Consider the following 17,968-nt stretch of genomic DNA (forward strand, 5'->3'; position numbering starts at 1 on the left):
TAGCAGGAGGGCTGGGACCAGAACCCAAGACTTCAGTGATGCAGGATGAGGAGTCAGACGTGCTTTCCCACGTGTCCCGTGTCCGTGCAGAAAGGCTCTCAGGTGTCTGGCTGGGGAGAGTCCAAGGCTGAGTGTCCTTTCAGAAAAAAGACTTCATGAACTCTGACTCCTGCTGAACTGCCTGTCCCCTGCCTGGAAGGCCTTTTCTCAGTGGCTTAAATCCTCCTCCAGAACATATCTCAAGACTCCCAGCCCATCATGATTGCCCCCTTTTGGCACTCAGCTTCTGTTCCTTGGTACTGAATCCCACATGCATCTGAGTACCTGCCTGGGTTTACATGGATGAGGTGTCCCCAAGGGACACCAGTCACCCCTATATCTCTGGAGTTTAAGACTGAGCCTCATTATGTTCTTCATTCTGAACACCAGTACCTGACAAGTAGGTTAGCCACACAGGAGAACTGAATCAAGTGCTCCAAATCACTTGGCTAATTGGTTCAGTGATATACTCCATCCCCTTATGCAGAAGCCTAGATCTCTGGATAAACTGGAAGGTTTTCACCAAGATCCCACAGTCACCTTTTGTGCCTCAAACGCCCTCAACCATGATGTGATGGTAAATAAGTGTTGAACAAACAGTCTTCTGGTGCTGTGGTGGGGAATAGCTCTGATTTGCAGTTTTTGCTGATTGCAATGACATAAACTCTCTCATCATGACTGATTTCAAGCCACCGATGTGATGCCACCGACCACAGAGTCGGGAAGAGATGCATAGTAGCATTATGTTATTCACCTTACATTATTTGGTAAATACCATTTCCTACAGCTCGTATAATTCCGGAAAATTTAATCAGCTCTCGTGAGCTATATGACTTGGCCCTTCTAGCAGAATCGGGCTGCCCCGTTCTTCAGAAGAGCAGGGCCCCAGAGTCCTCATTCTGAAGGGAGGGGACCGCTTCCCTGGCAACTTTGGTGCGTAGAGTAGGGGTGAGTGAGTGTGTCAATGTCCTGGTCGGCCTCTGGTGGCCACAAAATCCGAAGCAAATGAGGAGTACCCTCTCCAGTCACGCTCACAGGTATAAACACCCAGCTCTGGAGGACAGGAATCCAATCACAGAGTGGGGGCGGGAGAGGACTAGACGAGGAGGCCACGAACACCCAGGTTCTAGGCTCCAGATCTCCCGGTTTCCTAACTCCGGGTCTTAGGCCCACTGCTAGCTTCTTGAAGCCCAGTTTCCTCATTTGTAAAGTGGAGGCAACTTACCACGCGTCCTGCCCATTATCTGAGGCTCTGGTGAGGATGCAAAGCGGAAAGGGCTGTGTGAGCAGGGGAGTGCCACACTGACGGGAGCCACAGAAGATAAGCGGGTGGGCTTTGGAGGCGAGTTGGTTCAGTGTCGTCATTTACAGACCTAACGACCACGGCAACTTACTGGCCTTAAACCCAGTTTTATCACCTGTAATATGGGCAGCCGAGGTGTGCACAGAAATAGTATCACCAGCCGCAGAGTGTTGCTGAGGATCAAATATGGACAGACCTAGGCAACGTGTTCAGTGCCTTGACGAACAGTGGCTCTATTACCATTGCTTATATCTGGATCTGCACACACACAAAAATCTTTCTCTAAGGATACTATACAAACATCCCAAAGGCCACCAACTTGGTTAGGAGGAGTGGGTGTGTTCAGAAAGGCCCACCGAGGACAGGACCTCCAGGAACTGACTCAAGCAGCTCCAGATGGCCCTGCCTGCTGCCGCCTCCTTCACCCCTAGAGCCGAGCAGGCTTGCTTGCAGCCGTGGAGTGGGCAGAGAGCCGGGAGACAAACTTTTCCTGGTTCCCACACCGAGGGTGTTTTGTAACATTTTCCAGAGGGGTTGGGTTTCTTAAGCCTTCTTGCTGAGATGTGCAATGGAACGCTAGACCGTGGTGAGGGGCAGGCTGATGCAAAGTGAGCAGCAACTTCAGATCAGACAAAAACCCTCTTCTCCCACTCCAAGCCATCCAAAGCTCTCTCTCCCCTCAGAGAAACAGCAAAACACTCTTGCAAGGAAAAGATACAAAGACAACGCAGAGATTTACCTCTTGAGACTGTGTTTCTAAGGGGTTAAACCTCCCTGTGAATGGGAACACTGAGGGGCCCCTACCACCTGTCCCAGGTGGGAGGCCATTTCAGCACTGAGGGGCTCTGGTAGGCAAAGCTCGGCTAGGTGTGGGGGGCCTTTGGGGTCTTATGACAAGGGAGGAGGGTGAAAGGGGATACTGAGAAAACGATGTCAGGTTCACCTTTCACCACGCTACTCGCCTGCTCAATACACCTTCCTCTGGTTCCTTCTCACCTTTGAAAACAAAAGTTCTCCAAGTGATACCAACATCGCAACCGTCACTACAACTAGTTAATTGCATGGGCTTTGAAGTCAATTGATGCGGGTTCAAATCCTGCCTCTATCGGTTATTAGCTGTGTGATCTTGGACAAGTTAGTTAATTCTGAATGCCTAAGTAGGAATAATTACAGTTCTTACCTCAAAGGCCTGTTCTGAGGCTGAAATGAAAAAATGCAGGTAAGGTCCTTACATAAGAACCAGCATGGTGTAAATTAGTCGACAAATGAAACAATAGAGACAAATTATTTTTTGTTACCGGCTTACCTCTCCAGCTTCATCTCCTGTCATTTTCCAGAATGCAATTATCTAGAAAGATTAGATTGCTCACAGGTTTAGACGTGACACCCACACTCTCCAGTTTTAGGCCTCCCATGCTTTTTTCTGCTTTTCAGGACCCAGTACACAGTAAGCACTCAATAATCTACAAAATGAACATTTGCCTAGAATTCTTTTTCTACCTTTCTTCATCTGGTAAGCTCAATTTAGAGGTCCCTGTTCCAGCACAGCTGCCCTGAACACCCGGGTGGGCTACATTCCTTCACAGCATCCTGTGCACACATGCTTCACGGTACTTACTATGTGCTACTAAAATTGTTTACGTTCCTTTCTTCCTTTCTAGACCATTAGCTCTTCTAAAGAGGAGCCCAGTCTAAAGCATATTTGCATTCCCCATGCCTAGCACATGATAGGTGCTCGATAAATGCTCGACTCTTAAGTATTAAGGCCAGTTACTCGCCCCCAGGCTGGAAACCTGGATCCCAAACACCTCCCAGGATCCACTGCCCTTTACAGTAGGTTCAATCAGGTTTCCAGCAGGTTCATCCAACAGTCAGCCAAACCTATTTCTCGCTCCTCCTCCTGAGTCAAACCCTGTTTTTATACCTTCCTCCTCAGCTGAAAACAGAGAAAACTGGAGAATAGAATGTTTCCTGAAATTCTTGTGTATATCAAAGCTACTCCGGTTCATGCTTCAGAGCATTGGTACTGTCTCCACTTGAACTTGGTCACCTAGGGCAATAGAGACTGAGAAATATGAACTCAGGGACCCAGGGGCCTGGGCAGTGAGGGGGGCCCTACATACCTGGGTTTCAAGGGTATGTGCAGACTGACATGCAGCCTGTTAGAGTTGTATGTTTCTATGCCACTCAATTAAAGGTGGCAGGGATGATGTACTCCCTCACTTCCTCCCTGTGGTTTTAGAACAGAACTGTCTCTAGATGTTAATGTGGATCCACTGAGGTTGCTTGGAGGAGCCCAACAGTTTAGAAGGAACTAGGCAGCAACCATCCCCAAAGGGCCAGTACCGCATCCTCTGGCCCCGGGTCAAAGATGGGGTGGGGACATGTCTGGCTTACACTGGACTCTTAGAAACAATAGTGCTGACTGCAGGATAAACCCAGAGGCAAGTGAAGACAATGCTCTCTGCCAGCATCTCCACTGGCCTATTAGTGAACGCTCCACTTGGGGAGGCAGGAACCCCTTCCGCAGGGCTCCACGTCGCCCCATCTTGCCCACCTGCAAGCTGCCCACAAAGAGGTCTTGCTGTGTTGAGGTGAAGGCTATTCCTTCCCTTCGAAGAGGGACTTACACCCCACTCAGAGTTCTAAGAGGATGGCCTTACGAAGAGAGTAAAATGACAATGAATCTGAGGAATTGTCCCAGGATGGCAGATGTTGGTACAGCGGTGGCTTAAGTCAGTTCTGAGGTTCCTGGCTGGCAGGTAAGACCTCCAACTACCTCCCATGATCCATCCCTCAAGAGTCTCTTCATTTGTACTGTTCACCGCATCTCAATCTACGTCATACTGCTAGTTGACTATTTCACATGGGTGTGTTTTGTCTTCCTAACTATAATTTAGCTTCTAGAGGACAGGGATCTTGTCACATATTTTCACGTTCTCCTTAGGCTCCAGCACAGTGCTTGCTGGGCACCCAGTAAGAGACTAATACTTTTCTTGCCTATTAAATTCCAAGGCTAAGCACCCATCCACATTTCCATCACATCATTGTGAGAGATTTCAGAGTGCTTGCTTCCTCTTGAATTTGTTTTAGCTTCGAGGTATCTGATAAAACTTGTTTCTGTTTTGGGGGGGGTCTGATTTTAACATGTTTATGGGGCTTTACAGAGTATTCCAATGTCAGACACGTTTCCCTTGGAAGGGCAAGGGTTTTGGGGAAATTCCTCAGAACAAAGTGTGGCCTGAGCGGCAGCATTACCCGGCTTGCCCTTGGCCTTGCGGCTCCTGCTTGGCGCAGGAGCCTGTCTGTCCTTGGCTGCTGTGTGACTTATCTCAGCCTCTGTGTGGTGAAGGTTAAAGTGCTTGTGGTTAAGAATCTTGAGGTGGGAATCCCTGAAGTCTGAGGTAGAGGTAAAAGGAAAAAAATGCTTCAAGAAAAAAAGCACAGTAGAGGCTTTTGGGATCAATTTTATTTGGGCTTCTCACAGTGGTTAGAGCCACTCCGTCTTCAAGAACAATCACAGCACAGGAAATGCGTCACCGAGACTGCCCAGAAAAGTCTGACCAGCTGAATCTTATTGCTTAAAATACACATATTCACAATAACTGACAAATGGTGATGTGCCTCACATAGGAATGTGTTAGCATTTGCAAATCTTCTGACTGTAGCACCAAACCCTCCACCAACCCCCCTTCCATCTCATTTACCTGGAAACTCACTCAGATCTCCCTGGCCCCCTAACCAGTCCCTCAACTCCCCATTTCCATCTCTCCACGCAGAGTAGCCTCCTGTAGCAGGGGCCAGACTGCAGCCTTGGGAATCGAGCCCAGCTCCACAGGTTCCATTTCATTCTTCTTGTGCCTTTAGGGTAGGACACTGCAGTGAACCCTGTGGTTAACACTCTGACCAGTTCCCCACTCTTACTGGGGAAGGAAACTTGAGAGGGCCAGAATTCATCCATTTGATCAGTTAACTGAAGGATTCATTTTGGTAAAACTTGATCTCCTTGGAGACACTTCAGTGAGTTGTCCGGGACTTTAAAAAAAAAAAAAAAAAAAAAAAAAACAGTGGAGGGAAAGGCATCTGAGGGCTGCTGACGCACTCCCGCCCACTCTCGCCACACTGGCTTGCTTGCATCACTGGACCTCAGCAGAGGGAGGTGAGCCCTGTGGTGTCTGCCAAACCCTCCTAACAACTCTGGGCAGAGCCAGCGTCAGGGCCACAGCTAGTACAAGCTTGTCGTTGAAGATCCAATTAGGCTTCTGTCTGAAGTTCCGCCTTCACCTTCTGTCCCAAGTGGTTGTAGACATCCCCCGGGAGCTGATACCAAGGACCAGGAGTAGCCAAAGGAGGCAGACAGGTTCAGAGCACGTTTCCATTGACAGGGAACAGAACACAGGCCTCCGAGTGTCCACGGAGCAATGTGCAAATTGCAGTGATGGGTAGAGTAAAACCTCTACTTCGAGCACAGTATCTCTGGCAAACACTGGGGACTGCTGTCGACAATGCTGCTGAATACACCCAAGTACACACACAGTCAGACATTTGTTCAGTAAACAGTAAATGCGTAAAATAAATTACCTTGAGAGGGCCATACTTGCTCTAAACGTGTAGTTAATGTGAGCAGAATGGCTGCCATTCAAAGTTTGTTCACAGGAAAATAGGGCTGGGGGCTCACACACAATGGACAGACACACACAGGTTATCCAAAACGTCATTGTATACGGACTTCACTTTGTTCAACATGGATTTTGGTTTTGTGAACTCCAAATGCAGACACTTGTTCACCTCACAGCCTTGAGTTTGTCTATTTTTGTATACATATACATTTTTTTTCCTTTCTTACCATAACGTCAATGCCTAGTATGAATATCGTCATTCAAGAGTGGGGGAAAAAACCAAACTCTTCATATGAAGAGGGCTGGGCAGGGAATGTTAGTTTCGGCTATTTGCTTTCTCCATTCAGATTATTCCTATCAAAGCTCAACTGGTTATCTGAAGCCAAACTACACTCATGAAGATCCTGTGGTCCTTCTGGACGGCTGCTCTCACTCCCCTACCTGGGCCACTTAGACTCTTCACCTAGGCTACGACAATTAGTCAGCCCACTCACAAGGGGTGGGGGGTCAGTAGCAGGGAAAGGGCATGAAACCACAGATAACCAAGGCATTGTCTCCAAGTGGTCAGTTAAAAAAAAAAAAAAAAACTTGCACCGATCAGAAAATACTGTGTGAGAGCCAGGCTGAGGGGCTGCCCTGCCCCAGGACCCACAGCCTCATTTGTTCACAGAGAACAGTGAGACAGGAAGGCCCGCAGACTGTGCTTGGGACCGGGGAGGGCCCTGATCACCTGTGGGCACAGACCGAAGGGCAGAGATGCAGAAAGCTGCGCCTCTATCCACCAGCACGGCTTAGGGCCTCCTGTGCACCCACAGAAGTTCCAGGGATAGCCCCACCCAAGCTGGTACACAAAACATCTCCTTCTGGCTCAATGGCAGCCAGGCTCGTTGAAGGCCAACTTGGGAAAGGGCCACAAATTTCCCTTTTCCAGAACAGAATTCTTGCCTGCCCACTGGTAAAGTTCTTGTTTTCAGCTCGCTTTTGTTTCTGTTTTCTTAAAAGAAAAACTAAAGAGAAGGCAGCATAATCTGCTACACCTGAACCAGTTGCAGCCGGCCAGAGCCCCTCAAGGATGAACGACAGTGATGCATCAATCTCATCGTCTGGATTTGAGAGCACAACAAGCCCCCTACCAACCTCCCGCACGAGTGCCCATCACTGCTCATCCTCCCACGGCATTAGCCCAGTTCCGGCTCTGCAGACAATGGCGAGGGGTGACAACCCCAGGGTCTCTGCGGGCTTCTTTCTTCACCCAGGACCGAGACCTGTTGCCTCTCCGGGCTGAGACACAGGAAGGTTCTCTTACACTAACACCAGAGCAAAATTCTACTCCATCACCAAGAGTCACCTCAGGGCACAGTCTCAGCCCCTTCCTTGGGGGCTTCTGAAATACGTATCTCTCCAACCCAAACAGGTAGTGAAATAGGACTTGAAAAAGGGAAAAAGGGGATGGGGGTGGGAATGAGACACAGAACCATCTTCTTGGCCTTCTGCAACACCGCTTCTGTGGGGGGAGAGGCGAACCGCACCTGGAGATGTACAAACATGTAGGAGCGGAGGAGGGGGAGAAAAAGAAAAGAAAAGGAAAAGAACCAAGTGGCTGTGCCACTTGCTCTAAAAGTCACTTAATGCTTCTCTCGTGGTTCTCCCCTACCCTGGTTGCTTTGCCAAGTTCTCGGGCACAGGCGGGGCCTGCTCTAGCTGGGGGAGCTGCTGCTCTGAGAGTTTGGGGAGTCCTGCTCATTGATAGTGTTCAGCAGCAGGCACGCGGGTGGCCGAGGCAGGTGGGGGTGCCCAGGCTCTCGGGCCTGCTCCTCAGAGGGCTGGCAGAGCCCTTCCTCCTCGTCGCCAGGGGGCCGCACGTGGCAGCTGTCGCAGAAGTCCAGGGGCCCATCCAGAGCGTCGTCGATGAGAGCGCTGAACTCTTTGAGGTCGTCGTGGTGGCCCCGATTGCACACACACACCTCAATGCCCGAGTCGCCCGTGAAGCGGCGATGTCTGCCCGGCGTCTTGTCCTTGCTGTCAGGGAGGCCGCTGCCCTGCTCGCAGCTGTAATCTTTTAGCAGCTCCTCCTTACATTCGGAATCCTTGTCCAAGAAGGCCCCAGGGGCCAGCTCCCCCAGGCTGGCCACAGAGCCGCTGGGCTCCATTCCAGAGGCTTTGGTGGCTGCTGGGTTGGCTGGCATGTCGGAGGGCTCAGGGTCAGCGATGATGCTTGGGGGTCTCGTGCTGCTTCTGCTGGGCCCAGACAAGGGGCTGCTCTGCGCCCCCTGGGGGCCCCTGGTGGGATCGGCGCCCGCGGGGCTGCCGCCTGCAGGGCCACACTGTGCAGGCAGCTGCTGCTGCTGGAGCTGGAAGGCACTGTATGGTGGGGGAGGAGTTGGAGGTCGGTTCACCACTTCCTCATAAGGAGGTAGTAAATAATTTGGCAAAAACCCTAAAATGGGGAGGTAGGGAGGAGAAATTACTGCACTGGCAATTGTTCTAGGACATCCTGTAAAGCTCACTCCACATGTCTCTTCCACCCCCAGCATACCCGAGTGGTCAGCTACAGCCCTCAGTTAAAGGCAGGGCAGAGGGCTGTGGGAGTAACCTAATCTAGCTTCTTGAAACCTGAGAGCCCCTAAAGTTGCTTCATAAGCAAAGATTTCTGCTTGTCTGGTCTGGAGTGAAGGCAGAGGGTTAGGCAAATGTGGATGATCAAGAGATCATTTCAGCCTGGAATGGACCTGTTTCCACACGCGCACACGTCTCAGGTTTCATGGTCAGACTGTGTCCTCCGTCTACATCCCATGGGCCTCAGGGTCAGGGACTCTGCCTCAAGACCTTCTGACACTTTCTTCTTACCCCTACTCTTCCAGATGTATACTACGAAGAAGGCCTTTTTCTGGGAGGTTAGAAATCTGTGTTCTACCTCCCTCTAGGTGGCTAGAGATGGTCTGGAAAGGCAAACCAAAGCTCATCCTTACTCAGCCCAAGTGCAGGTGGGATACCAGCAAAGGGTGAGGGACCTGTCATCCAAGGCTTATTAAGGACAAGCCAGGTGAATTATCTTTTGACTGTGCTGGATGCCTTGAGGCACTGATGACCTAATTATAACAAAGTCACTAGCATTTATTGAGCACTTATTATATGCCAGGCACTATGCTAAGCCTTAAATAACCCTTTTAGGTGTGGAAGTCCACATTGTGACCACTTTCTTCTGTAGAACACAGTGCAGAATGGCTTTGGACAAGCTGCATAGCTGAGCTACCACTGACCATTTGAGAGGTCACATTTAAGGAGGCCCAGGGAAATCAGGTGAGTGCCCTTCAGTGAGTCACTGAGTTTCTTGGTTCTCGGAAGTCCCAGTGTCACTCCTCACACCTGCCCCTTTCACGGCGGCCTCTGCTCAGCGTTATCACTTGGTGGTAAACAAAATGGATTACAGATTATTGAACTCTAAATCTTAATTCACTCATACCATAAACCGTCCAACTACCTGGCTCAAAAAATATCTGCCAAAGAAGAGACCTAGTCAGAACCCAACCGGTGTGGATTTGGCATGGCCCAGTGGCTTCAAGGAGCTGCAACCACAGCACTGGCTCCTCTAGGCTTAAGGTGAGCACCCCCTTGTTCCCACACTTTCGAGATCCTGCTCTGTGCTGGCCAAGGAAGCAAACCCCTGCTGCCCACAGTCTGTGCGTCCTGCACTCCTGAGGGTGGGGTTGGGTGGCTTTTGGTGTACGTACTGAAATAAAATGGCAGCGCTGAGTAATTGTGGGCTTCCCGGTAGGCGATCAGGTTGATTTCATGTTGCCGCTGCTGGGCCTGAAGGCGGTGCTTGGCTCGGCGGTGGTGGCAGACGCAGCAGCAGCTCAGGATGATGATAATGGTCCACACCAGCCAGAACCCTGTCGGGGGGAAGGTGAGACAGAGAGGCAGGCACACAGTGAACACCAGCCAGAGGGGCAGCTCTCAGGACAGGGAGGTCCCCAGCGGTGGCCACCTGGTCAAAGCTGGCACGGTCAGGCCCACCCAGCAAATCCACATTTAGAACCTCAATTCCATTTCCATACATGTTTGTGCCAGAGTGAAAGAGGGCAGAAATGTAAGAATGACAGTAAAGAAGGTCACTCACTCTGGGATGCCTCCAGGGACCTTGGGGAAGGGAAGAATGCCAAGGCATCTCTCCAGCACCATCTCTCTCCTCCTGTAGTTTAGGTTTAGAGGGCATTATATATGCTCCCCTTTTTAGACAGTGTACTCTTCCTCTCTTAAGAGATCTCTGAAAAGAGGCTTCAGCCTCTCTTGGTGTGCATCTTTTCCCCAATCCTGTCATTTCCCAGGCTCACTTCCTGCTGCTGACACCGGGCTGTTTATTAAAAGCAAAGAGCACCTCAAAGTCCCCACAACTCGGCAGATTAGCAACTGCGAGGGGCCTCAGAGGGGCTTCCTGATAAAGAAATTCTCAGAGTTCTCCTGATATCGCCAAAAAGAGCAGAGGCTTTTCTCTACCATATATGCCTCCGTAATACAAGAGTCCTTGAAGTTAGAGGTGGAAAATTCTAATTGCCTCCTGTCCATCTCTCCCCTAGGGAGTGTAAATGACTTCTTCTGTGCATAACATAATCTGGTACAATTCCATCTCCCACTGTCACAAACAATCCACTCCCACCTCCTTTTGGCTTACAGTTGCATGAGACTCGGGGCCATTAGCAGCTTCCCTTTCTTCCTCCCTGTCCAGAGACGGGTAGAGGAGCAGGGGATAAGGCCCGCAGCCTTCTTTCCTCCTGGTGCATTATTTCTTCTTACCTCCCACTGGTTCTCTCGGATCATTACTCAGAGAATCTTGGCAAAACCCAAGAACCCCTCTCCGATCTTCAAATGTATGCAAGAAAGCCTTCTAAACATTTTTAAAATTAATTAATGAGCAATTTTGCTTTAAAATATACATACATATGGGAAGAAATTGAAAACCACCAAAGTAGTGACTTATCTTTAAGTAGTGGGATCATAAGAAATTTTAATTTCCTTTTCCCAATTATTTTCTTTCAAATGATAAAACTGGAAACAAAACAAATTAAAACTTTAAAAATATCTGATTAATTTTATTTTTGTGGCTTTTATTTTAAAAATTAATATATTTCTGGATGGGTTTTTTAATTCCTCTGGGACTATAGTCATGAAATAACTTAAGTCATTAAAAAAGTCATTCCTAGAATACTGTTTTTGACATATAAAGATGTTTCTGATATTAAATGAAAAAAGCAGATTGCAAAACAGTATAAAATATGATCCCATTTTTTACTTAAAAAAAAGTACATATAAACATCTAGAAGGATGATCAGGAAGTTAATCATGAGGTAATTCCGGGATAATAGGACAGTAGATTTTTTTCTGGTACTAGCTTCCTCGTTTTCTGCTTATCTACACTTCTTAATTTTTCTAAGATGAACATGTACTTCTTTGAAATAAAAGGAATACTTTAAAATTTATATATATATATATTTTTAATTATAGTAGACATACAATATTATATTAGTTTCAGGCATACAACACAGTGATTAGACACTTATGTAACTTATAAAGTGATCACCCCAATAAATCCAGTACTCATCTGACATCATAGTTATTACAGTTCTACTAACTATATTCCTCATGCTATACTCTACATCCCCATGACTATTTTGTAACTACCAATTTGTACCTTTTAATGCCCTCCCCCTTCACCAATCTGCCCACCCCACCCACAATCTGACTACCGAAATGTTCTGTTATCGACGAGCTCGTTTCTGTTGCTTATCCTGTTCTCTAGCTTCCACATATGATATTCTCTGTCTGACTCCACTCAGCACAATACTCTCTAGGACCATCCATGTTGCTGCAGATGGCAAGATTTCATTCTTTTTATGGCTGAGTAACAGTCCATTGTGTATACAATACACCACCCCTTCTTTATCCATTCATCTATTGATGGACACCCAAGATGCCTCCACATCTTGACTACTGTAAATAATGCTGTAACGGACATATCGATTCACATGTCCCCTCGAAGTAGTGTTTTGGGTTTGTTTGGATAAATACCCAGAAGTGGGATTACTGGGTCCTTCTTTGTGTCTTGTTGTAGGCTTTGTTTTAAGGTCTATTTTGTCTGGTATTTTACTACCCCAGCTTTTTTGTGGGGGTGGGGTGGGGCGGCGTTCCATTTTCATGAAACATCTTTTTTCATCCCTTTACTTTCGGTCTGTATATGTCTATCTGATGTGAGTCTCTTGTAGGCAGCATGTGTAAGGGTCTTGTTTTCTTATCTATTTGGCCACCCTATCTGGATTGAAGCATTTAATTCATTTATATTTAAACTAGATATGTAGTTATTGCCATTTTACTACTCATATTTTTTAGCTTCTTTCTTCTCCTTCTTCTTCAAGAAGTCCCTCTAAAATTTCCTATAATATTGGTTTGGTGATAATGAACCCCTTTAGCTTCTTCCTGTCTGGAAAACTCTTTATCTATCCTTCAATTCTAAATGATGGCTTTGTTGGGTAATCTTGGTTGTAGGTCCTTGCTTCTCAACACTTTGAATATTTCATGCCAATCCCTTCTGGCTTGCAAAGTCAGCTGACAGTCTCATGGGAGCTCCCTTGTAGGTAACTGCTTTTCTCTTGCTGCGTTTAAGATTCTGTCTTTAATCTTGGGCATTTTAATTATGATGTGTCTTAATGTGGGCCTCTTTGGGTTCATCTTGTTTGAGACTCTGTGCTTCCTGGGCTTGTATGTCTATTTTCTTTTAACAGGTTAGGGAGGTTTTCTGTCATTTCTTCAAATAGGTTTCCAATTCCTCGCTGTCTCTCTTCTCCTTCTGGTACTCCTATGATGCAAATGTTGGTACACTTATGTTGTCTCAGAGGCCCCTTAAACTAGCCTGATTTCTTTGGATTTTCTTTTCTTGTTGCTGTTCTGACTGGGTGTTTTCTGCTACCTTATCTTCTAAATCATTGATTCGATCCTCCACTTTATCTAATCTACTGTCAATTCCTCCTAAGGTATTCTTCATTTCAGTTATTGAATTCTTCATTTCTGACTGGTTTTTTTATATGTATTCTATCTCCACTTTTTGTTTTGTTAAAGTTTTCACTGAGTTTATCTACTCTTCCCCTAAGGTCACCGAGCATCTTTATAACAAGTGTTTTGAACTCCGCATCTGATAGGTTGCTTGTCTCCACTTTCTTTAGTTCTTTTTCTGAAGCTTTGTTCTGTTCTTTAATTTAGGCTGCCTACTTGTTTTTGTTTCTATGTATCAGGTATGGCTGCTATGTCTCCTGTTCTTACTAGAGTGACCTTATGTAGTATATGTGCAGTGGGTCCCAGTGGCACAGTCTTCCTTAGTCACCTGAGCCAAGCGCTTCAAGTACGTTCCTCTTATGGGTTGTGTGTGTCCTCCTGTCGTAGTTGAGCCTTGGTTGCTGTTTGCTCTTCAATGGGAGGGGCGGATTCTCAGGCTGATTGGTTGTGATGACTGGACATGACCAGTGGAGGAGCTGTTGTGCAGCGGTTGACCCTACAGAGCAGGATTCACTTTAGCAAGACTCTGGTGCCTGCCCTGCCTACCCTTCGGGTGTATCATCCTCAGATATGACCCCATGTGATACTCCAGCTCAGACCAAAACCAGCCACCAGGCATGCAGGCCGGGGCCTCCTGGGAGAGACCCTGCTGCAGGCAAAGTTAAGCTATGCCCTACTTGGGGCCACCTGGCATGAGCTACCAAGCAATCCGCAGAGAAACACCACCAACACTGGGCTTAAAGGTGCCCTGAGAGGCCAAGCTGCAAACTGAGGCCAGCTGCTGCTAGTGCCAGGCTTGGGGCAGTTCAGCAAGAGGTCTGAGGCATGCTGAAGCCAGATGCTGCTCGTTTGGTTTTGTGAACCTTTGAAAGTTTAGGAAAGTCCGCGACATTAGCCTAGACAGCCTGTTTGTATGGAAAATCTACTGAAAGCGGCTTGGGTAGGCCTGCACATTGGGAGGGGTGGGGTCTCGGAGTCACTGGGCGGGGCAACTAGCCTTAGCTATGGTGATGGAGACTCAGATATGGTGCCTGCCCAGGTCTGCAAGCCAAGCAGGGGAGGATTCAACAAAGAAACAATGCCCTCTGCCAAACTTCTGTCGGGGAGAAGTTTCAATCCTCGCCCCGGAGCCATACAACTCAGTTCCTCCCTACAGGTCCCTAGTGCCTTTCGAGCTGCTGCCCCAGCCATGGAGCTCAGATCAAATAAGTCCATCACCAAGTCTGCCCACAAGCCCCTTAAGAGAAAAGCCTGCAACTCCCTTAGCCCTCTGTCTTACTCTGCACAATCTCTGCTGCTTTTCACAGCCAGAAGTTGTGGGGCCTTCTCTTCCTGGCACCGGAATCCTAGGCTGGGGGACCTGGTGTGGGGCCAGGACCCCTCGCTCCACCAGGAAGACCTTCACAGTCAAGATATTTCTCCCAATTCTCAATCACCCCACACAGGTGGGACCAGCACACTTTGCATCTCTGCCCTCCCTACCAATCTTGAGGTGGCCTCTTCTGTGTGTCCCCAGTTGTAGGACTTCTATTCAGCTAGACCTCAGGCAGCTCCCAATGATGGCTCTTCTGTAGTTTAGTTGTAATTCTGATGTGGTTATGAAAGGAAGCAAGCACAGCATTTACTTACTCTGCCATTTTCACCAAAAGCCAAAAGAATACTTTTTTCTCAATAAAAATTTTATCTGAGGAATAATTTAACTTTAAGGTGAGTTATTATATGAAAAAAGATTATATTATTGTTTATTTGCTCTCTATTTCTGAATAACTTCAACTTTTTTCCATTACAAATGCTACGTGTATTTTTATCATCTGCTTTGTAATTATAAATGTGTTTAGAATCTGTTAAGTGTTCCCACATGTATCTCTTGCCAGAATGAGTTATCATTTAAAAAAAAAAAAAAAAAGCATTCCTTCTCTCTACAGATTTATAAATGAATAGAATCCTGATTTTTTTTTTTCCTGTTTGTACCAGAACACAGAATTCTGACATTTAGGGTGTGGCCTCTGGCAACAGCTTTGTCTGTCCCCAAGTGTTGTCCTCACTGAATCTCCCCCCACAAAGCCACCCCTACAGGGTGAGACGGGATGGCAACACAGTTGCATCACCTAATTGCTTTCAGCACGTGTCAGTGTTTAACAGAACTTTCTGCTAAGGCCTGGCATCAGGAGAACAGGCCCAGGACAAAGGACAGAGGATTTCTCCGCCCTTTTCTTACCATCAGCAGACAGAAAAACCCCATTTCTAACCAGAGAACATAAATGTAGGTTGAAGTGAGAAGTCTCCTTTGTGTTCCTTCCCAGATTCAATACTGACATCTGCTTAATTGAATTTACATTTCTCTGCCGCTGCTGGCTGACTGAAGACTAGATAGACAATGGTAGAGGAGCCCTCAGGGAGTGGTGTTGAGGCCCGAAAGGAACTCTAGCTACCTGCTGTTGTCCTACAACCTCTCCTCCAGCCCCTACGATCAATCTAGTTAGCTCCCCGCCTCCTAGGGTGGGACTGCATTGGATGGAAGCTGCACAAACAAGCACAGTGCATTCTGCTGAAGGGCCTGACTCCAATTGTATCTCAGAGCCAACTCAAAAAGATTCTGGGCTAACCACTCTTTTATGTATTACCTACATTGCTCCTACTTTTTCCAGCATAATCTCACAATCCTTTATACTTCTATACTTGTGTTACTTCATAATTTAGAAAGTACATTCTCCCATTAGATGATCAGCATCCAACTCTATTTTTTACTTCCTGAGTCATTTTTTCAGTAGTTTCTTACCTAAAGGTAAACCAACTTTTAACTTTCATGCCGCAATATATATGATCTAAGGCAGTATTTCTCAGCTTTTATAACATGCTTTTTTTTTTTAACCCATGCTTTTAATAGGAAAAATCTTATGCACTGGTTTTTACCATGGCCAAGTAGTTCTGGTTCTCCCCCTTCTGGGCATGTCGGTAGGCTTGAAACTCCAAACCCCCTTATGATTAGATGAGGCTTTGGGACTCATTCTAACTAAGGAATTAGGATTGGAAGTGACATGTGTCACTTAGAGTCCAGAACATTTCTTGCTGATGTGAGACTCTCGATTAATCTTCTTTCTGCCATAGCAATTGGCAACATTCCAGATAGTGATTTCAGGGCCAGTCTGGCCCCAGGGGATGATGAAATGGGAACAAAGCTCCCATCTAACCTGCAACAGACATATAGTGTGAATGAGAAATAAATCTGTTGTTTTAGCCCACTAGGATTTTGGACTTGTTTGTTACTGCAGCATAACCTAGCCTATCCTGACTGACACGGTGAGTTTATAGGCTTTTCTGGGTGAGAGGATTTAAAGGGTTCGGGTTCATCAGATTCTTAAGGGAATCCTTGATCAAAAAAAAAAAAAAAGGTTAAGATCCACTGAACTAGAAGTGTAATAGGAAAAGAGGGTTTTTTTGTTGTTGTTCTTGTTTTAAGGAAAAGTTAGGCAGGGCAGAAAAACACTGCGGGAAGAAAAGAAACAACTTGATATCTATGTGGATTAAAATTAAGGGAAAACTAACTTGAGAACAGAATAGGTCCAGAATGGGTCCAGTGATATGATGAGATATTAGTACAGGTCCAGAAAAAGAGTCCTAATCAGCTGGTTCCACTTAATGGAATTAATGTGGAAAGATAGAAGGCATTCTTGTCTGACCCTCACAAATCGGATTTTCTTGGGAGCCATTCTAGTCAAAGTGGTGTCCCATCAACTTTAAATGGGAGACATAGCCAGACTAGTCCCTATGGAGTTGTGCAAACTTTTGATCTTTTTGATAAATTTCAAAAAAAAAAAAAAAGGAAGAAAACTTAAAAAAGGAAAATCTAATGAAAGAGATACACTGAGAAAGAAACAAAACACATCTATCCAGAGATTATAGTCCCCAACTTTGAAAGTTGTGACCTCATGGTGGGGAACCATGCTAAGCAAAATGGAAAACATGTTTTTAAAAACGATCTCGGTCCAATGTAGGCACTGAGTCATGTGCCCCAAGTTCACTATAAACTTGGAAAAACAATACTCCCCAACTGGCAGGAAATTCCTCATTAGGAAGCCAAAGCATACTGTAAATTAGCGTTCCCTCTACAGGATGGTAGGTGACCTCCCTGGACCCTTATACCTCTTAGCAGGAGCTCCTGCCACTGCCACTGTGGCCTGAATTTGGGAAATAAAGATTTCAGAAGACTTGCAACTTTATCTGAAACACTGGACAAGTTTCCTATAAGCATGACCGCAAATAAGAAGAGGGAAGGGGAGGAAAGGCAGATGACCTGGTTCAAATCCCAGCTCACAAAACCATTTCCCAGCTTTATGACCTTGGTCATTTTGTTTTTATTTCCCTCATCTGTAAAATGGAGAGAATGATGTTCTCTACCTACTCGGTCGCTGTGAAGAAAATTAGCTAATATATGCAGAGTACTGAGAACCATGTCTCGTGTATAGTAAGTTCTCTAGCTTATTATTACTATTGTTGTCACAGGCATAGCCAGAGACGGGAAGGGTTTCCTTTAAATTTCCCTTTTAATCCATAAAAAAGCAAGAGTGAAGGACAAGTCCAAAGAGTGGTTCTAGGTTCTATTCTTGGCCAAATTCATTAGAAAACCAGCACACCTGCTTCTGATCAACCTGCCTTTGTTCAGAAGCCTGGACCACTAGGGAACTGGGGTCTAGTCAGAGCTCGGAAGGAGGCCCCAGCTCCCTGCTGTCCATTCTTCCTCAAGAGTAATTCAACAATGGGTATCTTAAGATAAACTAAAAAGAAAAAATGTTAGTAGGTGAAAAGCTGGGCAGCATTAACTGGATTTGCTAATAATCTGCTTCATGTCATCTCAGGGAAATTCCACTATCCAGAAATACTATCCTGTCCCCCATTAAAGCCCAAACCAGGGAAAACTGATGCCTGAGTGAAGTTCCTCCAAATTACCTTAGAAGCAGAACTT

General features: G+C 46.5%; 1 protein-coding gene across 5 annotated transcripts in view; it reads right to left on the reverse strand.

The window, feature by feature from the left end:
* Nucleotides 1–6,911: 6,911 nt before the first annotated feature.
* WBP1L (WW domain binding protein 1 like) overlaps nucleotides 6,912–17,968 on the reverse strand; it is a 55,185-nt gene continuing 44,128 nt past the window's right edge. For all 5 annotated transcript variants that reach the window (XM_039871332.1, XM_039871331.1, XM_039871333.1 and 2 more), the window contains 2 exons: nucleotides 9,693–9,854; nucleotides 6,912–8,398 (listed from right to left, as the gene is read on the reverse strand). In XM_039871332.1, coding sequence (XP_039727266.1) covers nucleotides 7,659–8,398; nucleotides 9,693–9,854 — 902 coding nt within the window. In that variant the 3' untranslated portion in view covers nucleotides 6,912–7,658. The remainder of the gene's footprint in view (nucleotides 8,399–9,692; nucleotides 9,855–17,968) is intronic.

Source organism: Pteropus medius, unplaced genomic scaffold (assembly GCF_902729225.1).
Source record: "Pteropus medius unplaced genomic scaffold, Ma_sr-lr_union100, whole genome shotgun sequence".
In the NCBI taxonomy this organism is placed as follows: Eukaryota; Metazoa; Chordata; class Mammalia; order Chiroptera; family Pteropodidae; genus Pteropus; species Pteropus medius.